Raw genomic sequence first — 20987 nt, 5'->3', positions numbered from 1 at the left:
CTGCTATCTGGGTGAGTTGATGACAAGGTAGACAGTGTTGGTGGTTTTTACTGGTGATTGTTTGACCTCTTATGTCATACTACTACCGGCTACTGAGGCAAAGTGAGTAAACGAACAGAAATTTGAAAGTGTTTAATGCGCAGTAAAGTTTATTACAAAATCCCATTAGACGCCAGAATGCATGGGTGCAAAAGCACAAAGTTGTGAGGATGACAAATAATCTCTAAACAAACCCTGAACTCTATTAATTTAATAAAGTGATCAGGGGAAGCAATGAGATATAAAGGAAGACAAATGAAAGCACGAGCATCATTGTATCCGTTCCTTGATGTAATTTTCTTGATGATTTCTATCAGAGAAATACATGTTTGTATCACCTGTATACATTTGTAAGTCCTCTGTTCATAGCATAGGGTGAGAGAGTGACTTGTCTGATCAGCACTTTCAACAACCACAGGGGAGCTGATGACAATCATGATGATAAACCCTCTACAGTGACAGACACGTGTGCCTTCAGCGCGCTCACATATATACAATGAGCGTTCATATACACACTAATGAGCGCTCACACGTGCAGAAGTCTATTTATAGCACTCTAGTAGCTCGTACCCTGGCCGCTCATTTATCTAAAACTTACCAACATCAGCACCGGCGACAGTTCCACACACCTGACGCTACTCTGTCACTCTCTCACCACCACACAACACATTCAAGTAAACACACCCGTTGTCAATACTACTGATGACGATGACGATGTCATTCACGACAAAGAAATCCACACTGGACAGTAGTGGTCCGTTCCGCTTGGGCTGAACTGCTTTGATAGAGGTGTACCCGGATGTACAAAGTCTCGGTAGTAGACGGTGACCCCAGGGTTCAGAAAACTAGCCCACCACCCGTACGTGCCCACTGTCATGATCATGTGATCCAGTGACGCCAGAGTCATCATGTCAACAGCAGGCGTTGAATTGGCCGACAGCACAGTGACGTCACTTGTGTTTGCAAACTGTTCCTGGCACCATGTGACGTCATTCGAGGAGACAACAAAAGTGACATCACCGAACCGTTTTCGGACGTAATCCATGGCGTGCAAAAGATATTCTAAAGGAGCTACCTTATACCCATGACGCTTTGTCAGGTAGTCTCCCCTCCGTACGTGGATGCCTGTCAGCGTGCGGTTGTATTTCTGTCGGAGGCTGTCAACCACCTTCTGAGCCTGGGACACTACAGAGTCCTTGAACTTCAGCGCTTCGCGTATTTCCGCTTCGTGTTCAAAGAAGTATCGCCACGACTGGAGGAATTTTCCAATCGTATAATTCTTGTTTGGATCCAGCTCGAAGAGACTCAAATACTCAAATCAGTGCCACGAGAACTTCATACGGGAGCCCGTATGTTGCAAATTTTTTCCGCGGTTCTTCGAGCTGGATCCAAACAAGAATTATAGGATTGGAACCTTCCTCCAGTCGTGGCGATACTTCTTTGAACACGAAGCGGAAATACGCGAAGCGCTGAAGTTCAAGGACTCTGTAGTGTCCCAGGCTCGGAAGGTGGTTGACAGCCTCCGACAGAAATACAACCGCACGCTGACAGGCATCCACGTACGAAGGGGAGACTACCTGACAAATCGCTACGGATATAAGGCAGCTCCTTTAGAATATCTTTTGCACGCCATGGATTACGTCCGAAAACGGTTCGGTGACGTCACTTTTGTTGTCTCCTCGAATGACGTCACATGGTGCCAGGAACAGTTTGCAAACACAAGTGACGTCACTGTGCTGTCGGCCAATTCAACGCCTGCTGTTGACATGATGACTCTGGCGTCACTGGATCACATGATCATGACGGTGGGCACGTACGGGTGGTGGGCTAGTTTTCTGAACCCTGGGGTCACCGTCTACTACCGAGACTTTGTAGATCCGGGTACACCTCTATCAAAGAAGTTCAACCCAAGCGGAACGGACCACTACTGTCCAGTGTGGATTTCTTTGTCGTGAATGACAGCGTCATCGTCATCAGTAGTGTTGACAACGGGGATGTGTTTACTTGAATGTGTTGTGTGCTGGTGAGAGTCACAGACTAGAGTCAGGTCTGTGGGACTGTCGCCGGTGCTGATGTTGGTAAGTTTTAGAGAGATGAGAGGCCAGGGTACGAGCTACTAGTGTGCTATAAATAGACTTCTGCACGTGTGAGCGCTCATTGTGTGTGTGAACGCTCACTGTATATATGTGTGAGCGCGCGGAAGGCACACGTGTCTGTCACTGTAGAGGGTTTATCATCATGGTTGTCATCAGCTCCCCCTGTGGTTGTTGAAAGTGCTGATCAGACAAGTGACTCTATCACCTTCTGCTATGAACAGAGGACTTACAAATGTATACAGGTGATACAAACATATATTTCTCTGATAGAAATCATCAGGAAAATTACATCAAGGAACGGATACAATGATGCTCGTGCTTTCATTTGTCTTCCTTTATATCTCATTGCTTCCCCTGATGACTTTATTGAATTAATAGAGTTCACGGTTTGTTTAGAGGTTATTTATCATCATCACAACTTTGTGCTTTTGCACCCATGCATTCTGCTGCGTCTAATGGGATTTTGTAATAAACTTTACTGCTCATTAAACACTTTCAAATTTCTGTTTGTTTACTCACTTTGCCTCACCAGCTGGTAGTAGTAAGACATAAGAGGTCAAACAATCACCAGTAAAAACCACCAACACTGTCTACCTTGTCATCAACTCACCCTGATAGCAGTCACTGTGGTGCTCCAGATACTTCAGTGCTACAGAGACAGGGAGATGTGTCTCCACAGCAACACATGCACACAACAACGATGTTGAACCTGTTGTTCCCGGTGTCTTATGTCTCACGTAAGCAATAAACAAACAAGGACATTGGCTGAGCTTAGTCAGTGTGTACCAAACAAATAAACAGGTTTATTGGCCTCTTTGCTACTAGAGATGAAATGTAGAAAGTAAGATGTTAGACAAACAGCTGGTGGGCAGAGGGGGGAGACTGGTAGATGTAAGGGGGATTGTTAACCTACCCGTGTCTGTGTGTCTTCGTGCAGACATAAATACAATTTTTATAATAAGTTAAATATTACAAAAAGGAATAAGAACTGCTGATAAAGATAAGAAATGTCCACAAGGGCACTCCGGTTTCCTCCTCCCCCACTCGCTGCAAGGTGGAAGCACTTTCCTACTAAATAAACCAACCAACCATCACTTTTTTACCTTCATTTCTTGCTTCCTTTATATGTCACGACAAGGTAGGTAGACGTGTGTGGAAAGCTGTAAATGTTGTGTGCATTAATATTCACCGAGGGAAAGAATGTAGCATTAATATGAAATTCAATTAAATCAATCTTCGATGACTTTGTTGATGAAACCTTTACAAGCGCACGCGCGCACAAGGAAAAATAAGGTAAAGAGAGAAAGATGGTGGAGACAGACAGGTGGAGACAGAAAGAGGGGGAGGGTTTAATGTGAAACCATTATTATTTGTGGATAATGGTTAACTGGCGAAATAGTAACAAAACCAAAATACAGACATTCCAATGAGGAAGACATCCTACTCCACTGCTACATAAATACTGCACACATATGAGATCAGTACAACCATCTCTACAGTTTCCTGCCTTACTTCCAAAGTATCAAAACAAACATGACCCCTGACCTCGATATCACTGTGTCGCTATTTTGTGAAAGTGAGAATGAAACTAGTTTAGGCGCTTGGGTAAACTGCTGTGAGCGCTGGACATGGCAATAAAATAGTAAAAAGAAACAACGCACGCAGAGAACTCACACACACAGGCACACACACAGACAGGTACACACACACACACACACAGGCACACACACACACACACAGGCACACACACACACACACAGGCACACACACACAGGCACACACACACTCGTCACTCGTCGAGAGCACGAAGGCACAGATTAGAGTTTGAGTTGTATCAGGGGTGAGATGATGACGAATGCCACTGATCCTACGAAGCTCAAGGTAAGCAAAGCTAAAGACATGACAAATACCCTGAGTACTTATACATAATACACTAATGCCCTCAGTACTTATACATAATACACTAATACCCTCAGTACTTATACATAATACACTAATACCCTCATTACGAATACATAATACACTAATGCCCTCAGTACTTGTAGACTTGACAATAATACACTCAGTACTTAATATATAATACACTAATACCCTCAGTTCTTATACATAATACACTAATACCATCAGTACCTGTAGACTAGACAATAATACACTCAGTACCTGTAGACTAGACAATAATACACTCAGTACTTAACACATAACACACTAATACCCTCAGTACTTGTAGACTAGACACTAATACCCTCAGTACTTATACATAATGCACTAATACCCTCAGTACTTGTAGACTAGACACTAATACACTCAGTACTTATACATAATACACTAATACCCTCAGTACTTGTAGACTAGACACTAATACACTCAGTACTTATACATAATACACTAATACCCTCAGTACTTGTAGACTAGACACTAATATCCTCAGTACTTAATACATAATACACTTATTCCCTCAGTACCTGTAGACTAGACACTAATACCCCCAGTACTTATACATAATACACTAATACCCTCAGTACTTAATACATACTACTCTAATACCCTCAGTACTTATACATAATACACTTATACCCTCAGTTCTTGTAGACTAGACAATAATTCACTCAGTACTTAATACATACTACACTAATACCCCCAGTACTTATACATAATACATTTATACCCTCAGTACATGTAGACTACAATTGAATCCTTCATGTCTGTACTGAAAATGCACCTTTTCCTTGAGCATAACTCCTCACACAATCCACACTTACTTCAGCAGGACTGTGCGTCGTTAGTACTACTATTGCTTATTCTTCTGTCCCTCCACGAGCTAACAACCCTATATATATATTAATATATATATCCTTGGTCCCTAGTGTGGTGTCCATGTCCCAAGTACTTTATAGGTTTATAAAGAGCTTGCACCTTACGAGTGTGAGTATGCGCTATACAATTGTTATACACGAGTATCTGTAACTAGTTGGCTCTACTTACTGCTTTCTTCTCATGTTGGGTTGAGTACAAATCCATGTTGAGTTGAGTAACTGGCAAGCGACTTTGACATGGCGTTTGATCACAAACTAATATCTCTGGACTGCTGGCACACAATTTTTTTACAGTCAACTTCTAGAAGGAGGCTTGTTGGGTACAGAGTGTAATGGATTGAATGGGGCTCTGTGGGCAATGGCTCGCTTGGTGCATTCGTACAATCATCTGGCATGCGCCCACACACCTCTAGTTACAACGCATTCAGTGCCGATCTTAATAAAGAGACTTCAGAACAAATTGAAAGAGTATAATTAAACAAAAGAGTACATATATATATAACAAGAATGGTTTACAAGTACTGACACAATCTAAGAAACTTATCTCTCGGCTGTCTCATCCGTTAGCGTTTGCACCATGGTAATTCCATTTGTCGCTGTTCACGTGTCACTGGTTAAAGTTCACAATTCAAGTTCACTGTTCACTCATTACAGATCACAATTCACAGTTTCAGTCCCTGGTTCATATACACCAAATACGCCGGTTACTCTGTTCTCTAGGCAATTAATTCGAAGTTCTCACGTCCCATGGACACTTTTACGTCTGGCTATGAATCCCTCAGACGGACCCTCTTGCGGCCGCTCACCAGCTCGCTACTTGGAGAAGTGTCGTTCTCTGCCCCTCGCCAGACTTGGTTCCTTCCGGTGGCGTAACTTCCTCCCGTTGGCCTTGGAGGTGTAGCAAGGGTCTGGACGCAGGTGTAAGGGGCGTTGCTCGCCTCAGGCGGTCCCCGACCTTCAGCTGGACAAAGAGAGGTCGGGCTGTTACCCGGTTGTCTCCCTCTGGCCATGGTCTACTCGCGGCCGCTTACGTCAGGTGTTGTCGTAGCTTCGACTGGCCACTGGTAATGAATAGGGCGGCCAGACATTTGGCGCGCCAGTCGGACCGATATGCCGCCAGCTTGACCAGTTCATTGCTTTAACATTTCAAACAACCTTACCCCCACCCGACTAACATACCAAACTATACTAAATACACAAAATAGCTCAAAAGTAGAAACCCTATTTTCTACACAGAGCTTCCGGTCTAGCCACCGGGGTTAGCAAATGACTTCAGCAAAGTCTGCAAGAGCAACAACAATAAAGAAACGCACACACGGTGGTTTATACTGCTGCTGGTGGAATGCAACTGTGGAACTATCAAATCTCTCGGTGTCAGGTTTTTTTTTTTTTTTTTGCTTCCGCGGGCAGGTACATTGACAGATCAAGTCAAGTGGCGAGAGGCTCTCATTCATGCTGCAGCAGGCCAGACAAAAGTTTCAATCCATTGAGAGCCAAGATTTGTTCAAGGCACTTTGAAGAAGAACCGAACTCTAAACTTAATTACACTTAATTAACTAGAAGGACTATTACTTTAGAACAGTGGTTCTTAACCTTTTTTGAGGTACTTAACCCCCCAGTTTCAAATGCACATTCACCGAATCCTTCATTAGTGATAAATCAAATAAGATAACCAACCCCAGACCCACTCCCCACACACATATATGAACTACAGGGAGGCTCCAGTGCCTGAAGTTCACGTGTCAACAAGTCAGTGAGGTCAGCCAGCGGGTCAGGTGTCAACAGACGTGGACGACAGTGAAAACATTACACAATAACATACTAAGACCTTAGAAATCATCATAAGATATATCAAATATCAGATATTTGTTTAAAATATCAGTAATAATAACCATTTTAATACAAGCGGCATGTATTAAAGTGGATCATCAGGAATGTTTCTGAATTTTTGAAAGCAGTCTATAAATTTATCTTGGGAAATTTTATCTACTGTCCTGCTTGTAGCAGATGAGTTAAGTAGCATCCAGTATAATCTGGGATTCTTAATCGAGGATGAGGATAATACGGTGTCAACGCTTTTAATTTCAATTTATGGGAGTCTCTTTTATTCATTAGAACATAGGTGATGAACTGGTTGGGAGGGAAGGGAATCATCACACAGACTTGTGGTATACAGAGGTTGATACAGTGCAGCTAAAAGCTGGATAATTCAAGACGATTGTCTAAAATGTATAAAACGTATATACAGTAGCTAAACACATCAAATACCAACAAGGAAACATAGATACACAATTCTTACATAATAGTACAGTAATTACATTCCAGACAATTCACAAGTTGTAGCCTCCATGAAATATGCTAGCATTTAGTCTCGTTCTCTCCTTTCTACCCCCGTTTCTTCCATTCTCAGTTCCTGCTACCGTCCGTCTCGACCTTTACCACCGACACTCCACACCATCATCGCTGCTGGGCGATCGTCTGCTTGTTTTGTCAGTGAAGTTTTGAGAGCAGACACTTTAGTCTGCTGTCTCTCTCTTGTGATCTTTCTTGTGTCTCCTCTATACGTTTATGACAAGCGCGTGGCATGAAAAGGTGAACAATTGGGAGATTTATGAGTGATTGTCAGTGATGGAGATAGGTGTGAACACGATATACATCAAAAACACAATTTGCAGTTCTTGGAGAAGGTCACGAGTTGACATTTTAGGGGGATTTAGCTTACATCACAAGTGGTCCATAAACCCCACCAATATAATTATTTGGTTTTCCAAATGTCAACACACGCTCAATCATTTACTCACAATACTTCCGATGTGTTTGAGATTATTTGTATTAAGTCACTCATAATATCATATGCAGCTTTCAATATGCCCACTCAACTATCTATCACGTTCATACAACTAAAGTTCAAATGTCACTTGCCGAAATCTACACGGCATCAATCACATGTACATCCTCGACGATATTCACAGAGTTGAAACACTACAGGTACATCCTCGAGATTCAACAAGTTATAACAGTAGTCACTTTCCGGTCCTCGGTTTTATGAGTCATCTCTATTATCCTCTTCTAAAGTTCAATACATGGTAAAACCAAAAGTGTTTTTACAATACCGAGTGTTATTATCAGGCGGATGGGTCGGACGAGATAAAGCTGATTCGAAGCTTGAAGGAAGCCTCCCCTCCTCCCGCGGATTATTCTCTGCTGCCCAGGTCCACTCCTTGGGGTTGCTCGGTGCTCCAGCTGGCGCACATCAAATCCACGGTTCCTACTCATCTCGACGGGTAGCAGCCTCTTGACCCCCAAGATACACACTACTTGTAGCTCCTATCCACAGAGCTCTTACGGCGAGAATACAGGCTGAAATGTGGCACCGCAGTCGTACATTCCCAGTAGTACAGCTGCTCACTTCACAGTAATACCTCCCTCGTATTACATCCACAAAGATTAGTGTATAAGTATAAACACAACGCCACAAAGTTAAGATCCGCCCCCTAGCTGCTCATGGTCCGCCATATATACCCTCCCCTGTCAACGCTTGACCAAGGGGTGAGCACTCCCCGGACCGCACGTGAATTTTGTTAAACTTCGTGTTTCACCTCTTCCATCAAACTCAGGTGAGAGACGGTTATCTACACACACACACACACACAAAACAACCCCCCCCCAAAAAAAAAACAAAAAAAAACAAACACAGGACGCACGGACTAGTCCGTGACAGAGAGTCACACTGTTTCGCGCGTTCTAGGGGGAAGGGGATGTAGTGTGGACAGGAGAAAGACAAACGGACCACCCAACTATAATGTAGGAGCTAAAGAATGATTGGTGATACTTAGATATGGGAATGGTCCATGTGAGTCTGTGGGAGGATTGACTAATCACGAGAGAGCCATCTATAATGTATTAGCTCAGTGGTGATTGGATATATCTAGATAGTGAACTGTCGAATGAATCTGTCGAATGATCGACCAATCATATAAAAGGAGAAATCACGCGGTTGAGAATATATCGGACAGAAAAGTATCGTGGTCAATCGCTTGTGGCTCTTGTCCAGTAACGTTGTCTGAGCTCGACTCTGAGTTCTTCACTGCAACCCTGCCTGAGAAGTGTGTCGACTTCAACAATTGACTTCCGAGGTGCGTTGACCCGCTCTTTCATAGAGTGTACAGTCCTGCAACACCAGAATCTGTTTGATGAAACCAGTAGAAGCTGAATCTGGTGAATGAGCGTCGGTCCCTGAGAAGTGCTGCAGTTGAGTCAACGCCCAGACCTAGAGGGACGGAAGAAGCCGGGTAGACACCCGACATGACCAGAGCAAGAACGCCACGAGCGAGTCTGTGGTAGACAAGCCAGTGCCAGAGTCTCTGCTTTGAAGACAGAGAAGCCGCTGCAGTCGACAGAGTGACAGAGTGACAGAGTGACCCAAACAGATTCTCCTACCCAGAGTTCACGACAATCAATACTAAAAAGTGAGTGGAAGATTCCTGTAATAAAAACCGTCGTGACCTAACGACCTTTTAAAATACACACAACGCCTAATTCAGCAACATCAAGGAAGGGGAAGTAAGCAATCAAAAGATGTTGTCATGGAGGTTACCTACCTTGAGTCCCAGCCGGGTCATCAGCCCGCGCCGGAAGCTGCTGTCTTGGATGGAATCAAACAATCAACAAGTTCTGTCATGGAACGTTGAACTGACAGAAACTATATCCACCGATGTGTTGGCTAAACAACTGAGCATCTCCCACATGTCCCAGTATTTTATCCACGGGGTATACCTCGAGCTAAAGCAACCCTCTGGGGTAGTTATCGGGCCGTTAATCTAAGCTGCCTTTTGTATAAGTTGTAAAACAGAGATTAGGGACCACTAAGCATTTTTATATAGTCCAGTGTGTCTGATAATGACGATGTCGTTGTTGTTATTATAATTTGCTCCGACAAAATCAAAGGTCATTTTCATCTGGAATTGTATTATGCATTCAGTTACAGCTACGGCAATATGTTTTTTTACAGATGCAAATGTTGCAATATTCTGATGTTGAACTCATTTGTAATAAAGATCAAGATAAGAGACTATGAAAAAAATGTACAATGAATTGTAAGCCAGACCTTTTCCACAAAAATGGATACGATATCTTCAGCTTCTCTTTACAGATTGTGTGTGTCAGTTTGTGTTTGTGTGTGTTTGTGTGTGTTTGTGTGTGTTTGTGTGTGTGTTTGTGTGTGTGGGTTGGGGGGGGGGGCTTTTTTTTTGGCTTCTCATAAAGCAAACTCAAACCGCTGAACAATACTATTGCTTTTTTCTCCTTTTTATCTATTACAGCGGATTTGGAAAGAAGTGAGAATGAATTTATATCAGAGACTTACTGCTACTCCTGATAATTCTTCCTTGAGAATGATGAAGACAGAGAAGAAGATTGCGGTAGATGAAAAGAATTCCTTGCCATTATGTATCGTGATATTAGCATGCTCAATGTGCATTTACCAATTAACGATCTCAAAATGACAAATAAAATGAAAGACAGATTTAGAAAAAAACTAAATTAAAATCAACACCAAGCAACAAAATTAAAACAAGATAAGACAGTAAATACCAACAAAGTACTAAAAATCCAATTAGAAATAAGAAAATAAAATTGCTATAAGTAACAGCTTTACAAGAAATATTTACGAAAGAGAGCTGTTTAATAAATAGGATTTAATGATTTAAGAGATGTAAATCTTGAAGATGTCACTGAATGAAATCCACGACTGCCAGTGACAAAAAATGGGAAGCCGATGTACAACAACAACAACAACATACACACGTTAACGACATGTGAAGTCCGTAAACAGGTGTTACTAGAAAAAATCTCAGGAAAGATGGAAACAAAAGGACTGGGTTAAAAATTACGATTGACTTTCCATTCACTGACTTCAATGTGTAAGTTAAGTACGGTCATCTACACCTGTGTAAAGGCAAGCATGATGCATAAAATTGTTGATCATAACGCTTGTTCCAATAAAAGAGAACATAGTGAGAATTCAAATATGAGCTGCTAGGGATAAAGCAATGGTGAGAAACGATGGAGGTATTAATTTCTTTTCTTGTTAAGGTAGGCTACCTCTGCCTGCATTCTCAAGGAGGTCGCTAAATAAAGTTGACATCGGGGATGGCTAGTGGAGAATAACTGGAAGCCCATGTCGTTCAGCCGGAAGTACGTATCAACGGCATCAGGGACTCGTTCTCGAGGCGGAAAGTCCGTAAACAGGTGCCACTCCACCAGAAACTGCGGGACGGACGACAAGATCGCCGAGTCAAGAAGATCACGAGTGACATTCCACTCATAGCCCTCAATGTCCATCTTAAGCACGGTCAGCTGCTCCTAAACAACAACAACAACAACAACAACAACAACAACAACAACAACAACAACCAATAACACAGTGCTTCCTCGCTGTTTGCAGTGGAGGTAACTACGACAGCGTTTATGTAGAACTTAATTGTAAGTTTTTGAAATTAACAAAAATCATAAAGTCAGACAACAAACTGAGACTTTAGATTAAGAAACAGTATTGTAATATTTTTTGAGTATTTCCATTTACTATTTGATCATAAATTTTACTTTACTTGTACTAAAATTTGAATTTTAAATTCTCTGCCTTAAAAAAATAGTTAAAACGCAAACCCGTGTGCTGACATCAGATTGTAAGTGTTATAGATGGCGTCTGACACACATCGTATCTTGTATTGCCTTACACATCAATATCGCACCAACACTCTTCTTCAAGTGACAGTTATTGTCTAACCTTTCTGTGACCCAGGAGGTCAAGGATTGTCTGCAGACGTCTCATCGGCCAACCGTTGACCGCCGGACGTTTTTTAACATATATATCGACTCTGGGTGCAAAATGGTCGTCGTCCTTATCGCTGATGCCGATTCTCTTGAAGAAAACACGGTCCCCACGCTTGTGATCATCAGTGTCCAGCATGCTGCAACATGACAAACTCTGACAATGCTCTCCGTGTTACCCACTGCATGCATGATGAAAGAAAGTCTGAGACTCTACAAAGTTGCTACTGTTTTGTGGCATTTTCCTAATATATTATAAATTGTAATATATGAAAAATAATAGAAAATTATATTTATATATTTCTCAAATATTTTTTGTGATATTGATTTTACCTGCGATCAAAGGAGTAGACGGTGCATCCTATGGCTGCCATCGCATCATCAAAGCGAAAGTCATAGTTAATACTGCAAATATATGTCAGAGACAGAGTGGTGTTTGTTCCCATTTGTGTGTGTATAGAATACTATACTATAGATATACGTGCAAAGAAACACACAAAACACACACACTTTAGACTGCGATCGTGCGTGTGAGGTTGTTTGCATGTGTGTTTGTGTGTATGTGAGAGAGAGACTGGGATCGTGGGTGCGCACTTGAATAAGAACTGTCAAAGAAAAACAGAGGCGTTGGAAGCAGAATTGATAAGATTATTATGAGCTTAGAGCTAGTTGATTACATTTCTTTGCATTACACGTTTACTATTTTTTTAAACTATTCTATAACCCTGTAAACCACAAGTGATATAACCCCTGAAAAAGAAACTAACAGTTTTTAAATCTTGAATACAGACTATATATTTCAATTCATCTAATAGCAATGATAAATAATAAGTTGTTGGTCTGAAAATATGGATTTTGGTGGGTCTTGCCTTAAATGCCTGATAAAATAAACAGTCTTCTTACAGAAAAATAAAATTGGAAGAGATTTTGTAATGTATACGCATTTCTCCAAATTAAAATTATGTTAACATTACCTTGAACGAGTATAAATGAAACAAAATGACTTCAAAAATTATATAGATGATGGAAAAGAGAAATACTTTGGCGGCCATAGTTGTGGAGACTTTTACATAATGTGAGAACTGGTGAAAAGGCTTTTCTGATAAGTCAATAATTTTCACGAAAATGGAAGAGAAGCCATGTTTATGTACTCTTTAGGAACTCACCCAAATGAGTACACTAAACAGTTGTTCTGAGGCACAAGGTTATCATCAAAGCAAACAGGCCAGTTTCCCATTTCTCTTTTGTTTTTGCAGTTGTACCTTATTCTTCCCCAGTCACTGAAACAACATTTTCATCTTATGTAATTTTGTAAGACTAGTTTAGCTATCACAATCATTAAAGGTCACCAAAAAAATCAAATTTCATGTGTAATGAGAGACAGGTAAGTACTTGTTGACTGATTATTCCTTAACCCGCTTTATTCATAACTCCTTGTGACGACTAACCTGTTTGGGACAACTATTTATCTGACATTCTGCATTGTAACCTGCAGTGATAAGCGCTGGATTCATCATTTTAACATAAATTTATACATTTGAAACATATATTTAGATATTTGAGTATACATTTAGACTTTTTATGCTTATGAAAAAGAATTTAAATATTTAATTTGAAAAGCATGTCTAGAAATGTTGTTTTCTGTATGCCCAAAGCGATGATGTTGACACTTATTTACTATTCGTAATTCTCCTGCGAGTCGTTGCTGACCACTGGTGTCATTTGTGTCTACTTTGTCTCGTGAATATTTGTATTGTATGATACCTTTCCATATCACAGGCATGCCCCCACCACGGCACCCTCCTGAGGACGCGTTTGACGGTCTCGTCTAGAACAGAAATAAATGTTTGACGAGAACGACGGGTGCATCGTTGATGATTCATCTAACTTATGACAACCAACTTGTATTTTTGTCATCTACGTCTTGTAATGTTGATTATCGTCCGTCTGTCCGTCCGTCCGTCCGTCCGTCCGTCCGTCCGTCCGTCCGTCCGTCCGTCCGTCCGTCCGTCCGTCCGTCCGTCCGTCCGTCCGTCCGTCCGTCAGTACGTCCGTCCGTCTGTCTTCAGGTCTTTTAAGATTTTTGTATGTTTGCCTGTATGACTGTCTTTCTTTCTGTCTGTGGCAAGGACTCTGAATAATTATGTGTATTTTCTTATTCTCATAGTCTCACTATTGAAGTCATGAGGCTCTGGCTTTGTGTCCTCAGCTTTCATCGGTACAGCAAGATCTTAATAAATTATAATTACTCGTATGATTACAACTTTCTTACTATTGTGTTACTGTAATACTGACCTCTCCATGTAGAGCAAATGTCTACACTGTTTTTTTCAAATGTAGAAAAGTCTGGCGTGTCGTCGAGGGAGACGTTATGAACAACGTAATAAACAACAGACTCTAGTCCAAGAATTATTATAAGCACAATGCTCAGCCATGTAAACTTCTTGAAAATATTCATCGCCATTTACTGCAAAGAAAAGCAACCAAAATTTCAGACTATTTTCTTATTTTTAGAATAGAACTACAAATCAAGAAAACTGTTATTCTGAGATATAAGTGAGGTTTCTGAAAAATAGTTGACATTATTAGTTTGCTTATTAAATTGTGTTTTTAAATGTAAACCTTACAGAATGTTTTATAGGCTATGCGCATGACATAATTTTATCAAACTTATATTCGATAACAAAAAACAGGCAAACGAATCCACTGTTTGTTACTAGAGAATATTTCTTGTATCCGTCCCTGCTCAAACTAGTATTCCCTTCATGAAAAAGACAATTTATAAACCAGGTAAAACAAATTCATTATTGATTGTACTTAAGACTAAGCCTGTAAAATATTACACAAGTGACTAGTGAATGTCAGGCAGAAAATTGCGTCCACAGACATGTTTAAATTTGTCAAAGTCAGCAGGCAATAACACTTTTGTTTCTTAAACCGCTATTTGCTATTTTCTGTTTGGTATTGTGGTATTGTCTAGTGGTGATGATGATGATGATGATGATGATGATGATGATGATGAAAATAAATGTTTTGAGCACTTCCCCCACTATCTTCTACAGACTGCCGTCTCGTGCAAAGACGATGCTAAACACACTGGGGAAGTATAATTATAAATCTAGTCGTCAAACCATCAAAACCAGGGAGGGTTACACAAACATACTTGACCTTTCAACCGATATTATATCTCTTTCCATCAACCCCCAATCGTCAATTGTTAATATTATTTTTAATGTTATGTTTCTGCAAAATATAGTAACACTCCGTATTTGTTTCTATGTGAATAGTTGATGAAATTGTTCCACAGTTGCACTTATTTAGCTTCTGACTCAATGTCACAATGTTTTAACAGTACTGACAGTTTGGTCGACGCCAAGAATATAAGTTTGCGGTTAGTGATACCAACGAATCACGATGTCCAAGCTTGTAGTCCCACGATGTAGGAAGATTCCTTGAGGTCGTGTAGACACACTAGGTCCTCAACCGTACAAGTACTCGAGACCACGTGCGCCCCCGGAGTGAAAGGTCGCACCACTGAATTTCCCACGAAGTTCGCCACAGATGGAGGGATGCTGTGTATGGCTTCGTTGTATTGGTAACCCTGTTGCCGTGTTAGATGATTGGATTCTGTGTCACTGATTAACACTTCTCTACGACATTCCGGCATCATGTGAAGAGGACAATGTACTCCCCAACTACGACCTGTAACTTGCATGTTACTCATTGCCATATGTATCTTTTATCTAACAGTCTATTCATTCTCTTCTCAAAACATCATATTCCTCACGCCAGGAGTGAGCAACCATTTTCCCTCCCAGAGCCATTTTGATATTTATCACATCATTTACGGACGTCCAAAATTACTACAAAGGTAAAGGTAGATAACATTAATACCTTTTTTGAAGCTGAAGGTTGTGTGGGCTTCACGGATGGAGCACCAGCTGTACTAGGGACGAAGTCTGACGAGAGTGAAAGAACTTTCGCCGGCCAACGGGTGTTCACTGCAGGATGGACTGAGTCGCTCCTGGCAGTAACCTTCTTCCCGCTCCTCTACAAGTTATCAGTCGCTTATAACAATTATGAATTACATCAAATCTGGAGTATAAACAGCCTCCTTTTTGAAGAACTCCTGTAAAAACATGGATTCTGATCACTAAGTTGTTTACTACACTTCTGCAAATGTGAACTTGTAGTAAAGATAATAATAATAATAATAATAATAATAATAATAATGATGATTCTATTTATAGAAGCAACTGGCACTGAACAAAGATGCGTGCATGACGTCAAATTAATGGTCTGAATGCGTGTGTGTATGACGTCAACAGAGATTTGACGTCAAAGAGCAGGCGAACCACAAACCATGAGCAATGAATAATAATAGAAAATGAAAACAAAAATAAATAATGAATACCAAACAATGAGAAGATCTTGAAAGAAAACGTGACATGTCTGTGTGGCACCAAGAGCAGAAGGTCACAGGTCGAAAAGTCATTTCGAGTAACAAAAACAATAACATTCTGATTCTGATTCAGATGGAGGAGATCGTTCAAAGAAAGTGAAATAAAATGGAATCTGTTCATTCAGTAAAAATTTGCTGCGAGACAGCTACACAGTTTTATAGTTATGTAGCATTGCACTTTCAAGAAAAAAAGTTTGTTTCGTAAAAGCTTCCTGGATTTATATTTATATGTATATTACATTTATATTTGTGGAACGGTGATCTTGTAAATTGTAAATTTTTATCTTAAAACCGAATAAAGCAGACAGAAACTTGTCTAAAAATATATTAGATTCTTTGTTTTCGCCTCCTTTGTGCCTTCCTTCACTATAATTAAAATCCTAGACACTACAGGGTGCAAGTCTTATTGAAATGCAGACATGAAGGGGGGAGAAGAATTCAAGTCCCTCCTGTGCGCTGCACCTGGGTGTATTTATAGTAACTGCCATGGAGGTCAGTGGACTGAAGGTGGTTAGTAGTACATGAGGTAGCATGGCCTGATCATTTCTGTAAAGTGCGAGCTGTGTGTGTGGTGAGGTCTGTGTGTGTTTTTTTTTTTTTTTGGGGGGGGTGTAAGGTCTGTGTGTGTGGTGAGGTCTGTGTGTGTGGTTTGTTTTTTTTTGGGGGGGGGGTGTAAGGTCTGTGTGTGTGTGTAGTGAGGTCTGTGTGTGTGAGAGAGAGACTGATGTCCCTTCTCTTAACAGGCTAGAGGGGTTTAGTAAAATATGATGCAGAGGAAGTAGTTTTAAAACTTATATGGCGGGATAATGTAGAATTTCTCGCTGCCATTAGTACAATAAAAAGATGCCTCGTATTTTTGTTTTATTTTTCTGTTTTTTAGGAAAACGACTTGCTAGGGACCTGCTTTATGACTGTAGCTCTATTGTCATGCTCGGTGACATTAATAAGTAGTAAATCAGTGCATTTACCCAAACGACCAGGAAGTCGTAATGTAAACCGTCTTCAGTTTATGTGCCTCGTCCTTTACGACAGGTGAACGAACTGAACAAACCCTCTTAATTCCTCACCTGAATGGATGGAATTAAACTAGTATGTGGACAGGGAAGGGGTAACCGGTGTTTTACTCAGATCCAGGAACTAAGGCTACATCACTGTAAAGCACCCAGCCTTGTATAAAGACATCACATGCTCAGAAAAATAGCAGTATGCCCGAGGTAAGAACCCAGGTGAGCAAACGCTAACTGTATTGGTGACAGGTGCTACAGCCGTGGCGCCACCAGACCTCCCCATATGGAAGATGTGTGTGGGGTGGGGGACTAGAGAGGACCTATGTCTATTCTTGTGGTACAAGGGAATTGACTCCAGAGGGAATAGAATCCTGAGGTGTTAAATCCAAGAGATGTCCAGGAAGTGATGCTGAATGTAGACGACAGGTCAAGGGTCAGCATACATGATATACTCCATAGATTATATCACACGGGGAAGATATACAAGGGATGAATCTGTGGCAGACTTGCACAATACTTGGAGTGCTGTCCTCGCGGTTCGAGGATCTTACTGATAAGAACTTCACTGCAGCTAAGCCCAACATGTGAAGCTCACGCACACACCTCAGTGGACCAAAGCAAAGCAGCGCCGCTGATGCAGGACCTATCAGAAGGCCGCAGAAATCTAGTAAAGAAATAATGACTACGTTTGTACATTTTGAATCATTTGTTCTCTTTATATTTTGCACCTTTTTGTTTGTTTTTGATATAATTTTGAATACCTTTTTTTCTTTTGAGCGCTAGTTGGATGTTTGAAAAAACACTGTTTTACTTTTTCTCATAGCGTTTGGGAAATAAAGAAAAGTCATCGTGGGATTCTACTGAGTGATCGAAAGTGAAATTTCTTTCTAAGGGGTTTGTTTATGAAGTTTGAATTTGGTGAGAGATAGTTAAAGTTACATCCCTCCATCGCCATAAACATCATCATCCCGCAGCTCTGTAGACACACTGCTCACCTCTCTCTCACACACACAATCAGGCCCCGTTAGCTGATTTATTTTTCGCAAAAGTCGCAATGAAGGGAAAAACTTCGGGAACCTTCGGGAAGCGTGACGTCAGAGAGCTGGGTAGACTGCTGGAAGTAACAACATTTCGCTTCAATCTTTGGAAGCTACGAAACTTGTTCTGGGGCTAATTCAACTTTAAGCACTATGAAAGGCTTCATAAAATTAATTGCGACAGGCAAAATAGCCTGTGTTCAGTCAAAGGTTGTGTTTAATTCGTTACATTATTACACTGATAACCCTATCTATCTATTCCTCTTCGTGCATCAGGTTGCACATTGTCACGGACCAGTCCGTGCCTCCTGTGTGTGTGTGTCTTTTTGGGAGAGTGTGAACGTGCCCGTGTTAAAATGAAATCCTCGTGCAAACCGGGCACAAGTAGCGAGTAAAGTTCACCCCAAGCTTAGGCTTAGAGAACAGTGTATGAGCATTCCCAACGAAACCGCCAAGTCGGTTGGTCTTGCTGTACGTGTGGTTACAGGGACCGGGAATGAGTGGTTTAAGTTCCTTGCCTAGTCAAGGTAACAGATTAATTGTTGCAGAAGTTGTGAATTTTGATTGATGGTGTAAAGAAACGTGTTTTTAAACTGTCTATAAATGTGACTTGATTTTCTAGAAGTAATATATTATCACTTGACGTTGTGAAGCTGTATAAAGTAGTGTAAGTTGTAAATGCAGTTAATTAATTAATCACCGAGTTACAGGAACTTATGGAGAGAGAGAACTTATGGAGACCAGGAACTTATGGTGACCTGGAACTTATGGAGCGAAGTGCTTGCCTAGTCAAGAACTTCTGAAAGGGCTTCTAAGAAACTTATGGAGAAGAACCTACGTGGAAGAGAGAGAGAACTTCTGCGAGAACTTACGGAGAGAATGCTTGCCGAGTCGAGGAACTCCGGAGAGAGCTTCTGAGAAACTCCTGAGAGAACCTAGGAGGGATCCACTGGCAGTGAGCGCTGGTGAAAGATCCATTGGGAGTGTGTTGGCCCAAAGAAGCCGCTGAGACGTGGAAGGTTTTACAGTGCAAGTGGTAGCTGTCCGCGACCCCAGCGTCGTGGAGTATGTGTTCTCAAGTGTATTAGCCTAGTGTGAGCTGGCTACGGAGATTCCGTGGGAATATGTGTTTTCATGTGTGAGTCAACCTGTACGCTCGCCGTGGACTGCGAGGGAGCACTGGGATTCTATTGGAATAGGTGTTGTGTGTGTAAGTGAGTCTGTACGTTCGCCGTGGACAGTGAAGGAGCGTTCGTGCCCCAGAGATCGGACTTTTATGTCGCGGCGGAGACGTGAGTAAACCAGTAACTGTAAGTGTTAATCTTTATATACAATATTTGAGAAACTATGTGCGCTCGAGACTTACTTCCAGAGTGGCGCTTTGTATTGTTATCACACCACGGGAATTGGACAGGCACGGTGGACTACCACCGTTGAGAGAGGACAGTGTGCCGAATGTCATGTGTATTGGATAGCTAGTGTATGTTTATGCTTTGTGGTTTTGTTTAATTTGTTTTCGGGTCTACCAGACCTATGACCCGCTTTCCCCGAGAGAGAGGATAAGTAAGGGCTTTATTTTCTTTTAGTAAAGTACACGAGAAGCCCATTGGCAGATCGCTGTGTTTTGTGTTGTGTGAACGCGCGTGACGTCAGTGTGCGACGTGATTTGTGACACACATAAATCCTCAACTAGAGTCCGCCACCGATGTCGATCGGATGAAACCCGCTCCAGGAGACCCCATGTCCAGTCCTTTCCATTCATCTCCCTTTCATTGTTTTTCTCCAAGCTTCCTTTGGACGGCCTTGTTTTCCTCGGTCGTCTGGAGTCCATCGTAGGGTGACTGTGGAGAGGTCTGCTGTCTGCTGGCGGAGCACATGGCGTGACTGCTTTCCCCTGGTATCGCAGACAATAAACAACTAGAATAAGACAAATAACATTTGCCGTAATCGCGTGAGGTGTCCACTTTAGTCGCCTTTTACATGCCTGGCTGGATGGCAGGGACCCTAATCTTACAATGCTCACTAGGCAAGCATACCCTGGGGTCCCACAGGGACTTGTCTGCTTGAGTCACGTGATTTACCCGCCAAACTGTGTGAGTTCTAGTCCCACTCCTAGTCTTAGAGCAAATCAAGGAGGCCAACTCCCGTCAGGTGGTAACAAGTGGAACAGGAAAATATCCATAATTAAAATCTGCACCAAAAACTGACCAGGGTTCCCTTAAAACTAAAAAGGCTTGTGTACAAGTTTTTAGAGAGCATTACAGAAGGAAGATAGCCTTGTGTTCATTAGCATCATCCAATGAACTATAACGGATCAACAGAAACATCAGGGTTTTGTACAACCAGCTACCCTGAGTTGAAAAATGTCAAGCAAAGAAATCTGTAATAAGCAGCATCTCCTCTTTTCTGCCCAAAAACATGAAAAAAAAAATCAGGATTTGTGTAAACTAAATGTTTCTTTTTGGTCAAAAGATCTGTATTAAAATTAATAACTGCAAGCAAAGAGCAGTTTCTAATAATATTTGTATATGACGCACGTGCAGTCGGAACCACGTGACAGGTGAACTTTGACGCACACGTCTCCGCCCTCTTTGATGTAATTAATTACGACGAACGTGCATTGTAGAGGAGGATTGTGAGCACGTGACACGTGTCTTGTTGTTGCGGCTTGACAACGTCATATTCACCAGCCTCTCTATGAC

General features: G+C 41.5%; 2 protein-coding genes across 4 annotated transcripts; both read right to left on the bottom strand.

Annotated features, from left to right (window-relative positions):
- Nucleotides 1-241: 241 nt before the first annotated feature.
- Nucleotides 242-5958, bottom strand: LOC112577325 (galactoside 2-alpha-L-fucosyltransferase 2-like). Its single transcript, XM_025260381.1, has 2 exons — nt 5755-5958; nt 242-1351 (listed from the first exon to the last, which is right to left on the bottom strand). The coding sequence occupies exons 1-2, from the start codon at nt 5956-5958 to the stop codon at nt 761-763; spliced, it is 795 nt and encodes a 264-aa protein (XP_025116166.1). The 3' UTR covers nt 242-760.
- Nucleotides 5959-10631: 4673 nt separating this feature from the next.
- LOC112577062 lies at nt 10632-15956 on the bottom strand. 3 transcript variants are annotated; one of them, XM_025259972.1, is made up of 8 exons: nt 15674-15955; nt 15182-15380; nt 14075-14246; nt 13544-13607; nt 12946-13059; nt 12113-12184; nt 11736-11919; nt 10632-11311 (listed from the first exon to the last, which is right to left on the bottom strand). In XM_025259972.1, the coding sequence occupies exons 3-8, from the start codon at nt 14241-14243 to the stop codon at nt 11021-11023; spliced, it is 894 nt and encodes a 297-aa protein (XP_025115757.1). In that variant the 5' UTR covers nt 14244-14246; nt 15182-15380; nt 15674-15955; the 3' UTR covers nt 10632-11020. The 3 variants fall into 3 exon arrangements, with proteins under 3 accessions (XP_025115757.1, XP_025115760.1, XP_025115761.1); XM_025259975.1 differs by having other exon boundaries at nt 15186-15380; XM_025259976.1 differs by lacking the exon at nt 15182-15380 and having other exon boundaries at nt 15674-15956.
- Nucleotides 15957-20987: the final 5031 nt, after the last annotated feature.

Source organism: Pomacea canaliculata, linkage group LG12 (assembly GCF_003073045.1).
Source record: "Pomacea canaliculata isolate SZHN2017 linkage group LG12, ASM307304v1, whole genome shotgun sequence".
NCBI lineage: Eukaryota > Metazoa > Mollusca > Gastropoda > Architaenioglossa > Ampullariidae > Pomacea > Pomacea canaliculata.
Note: the sequence above shows the minus strand (reverse complement) of the source record. Positions and strands in the feature narration are given on the sequence as shown.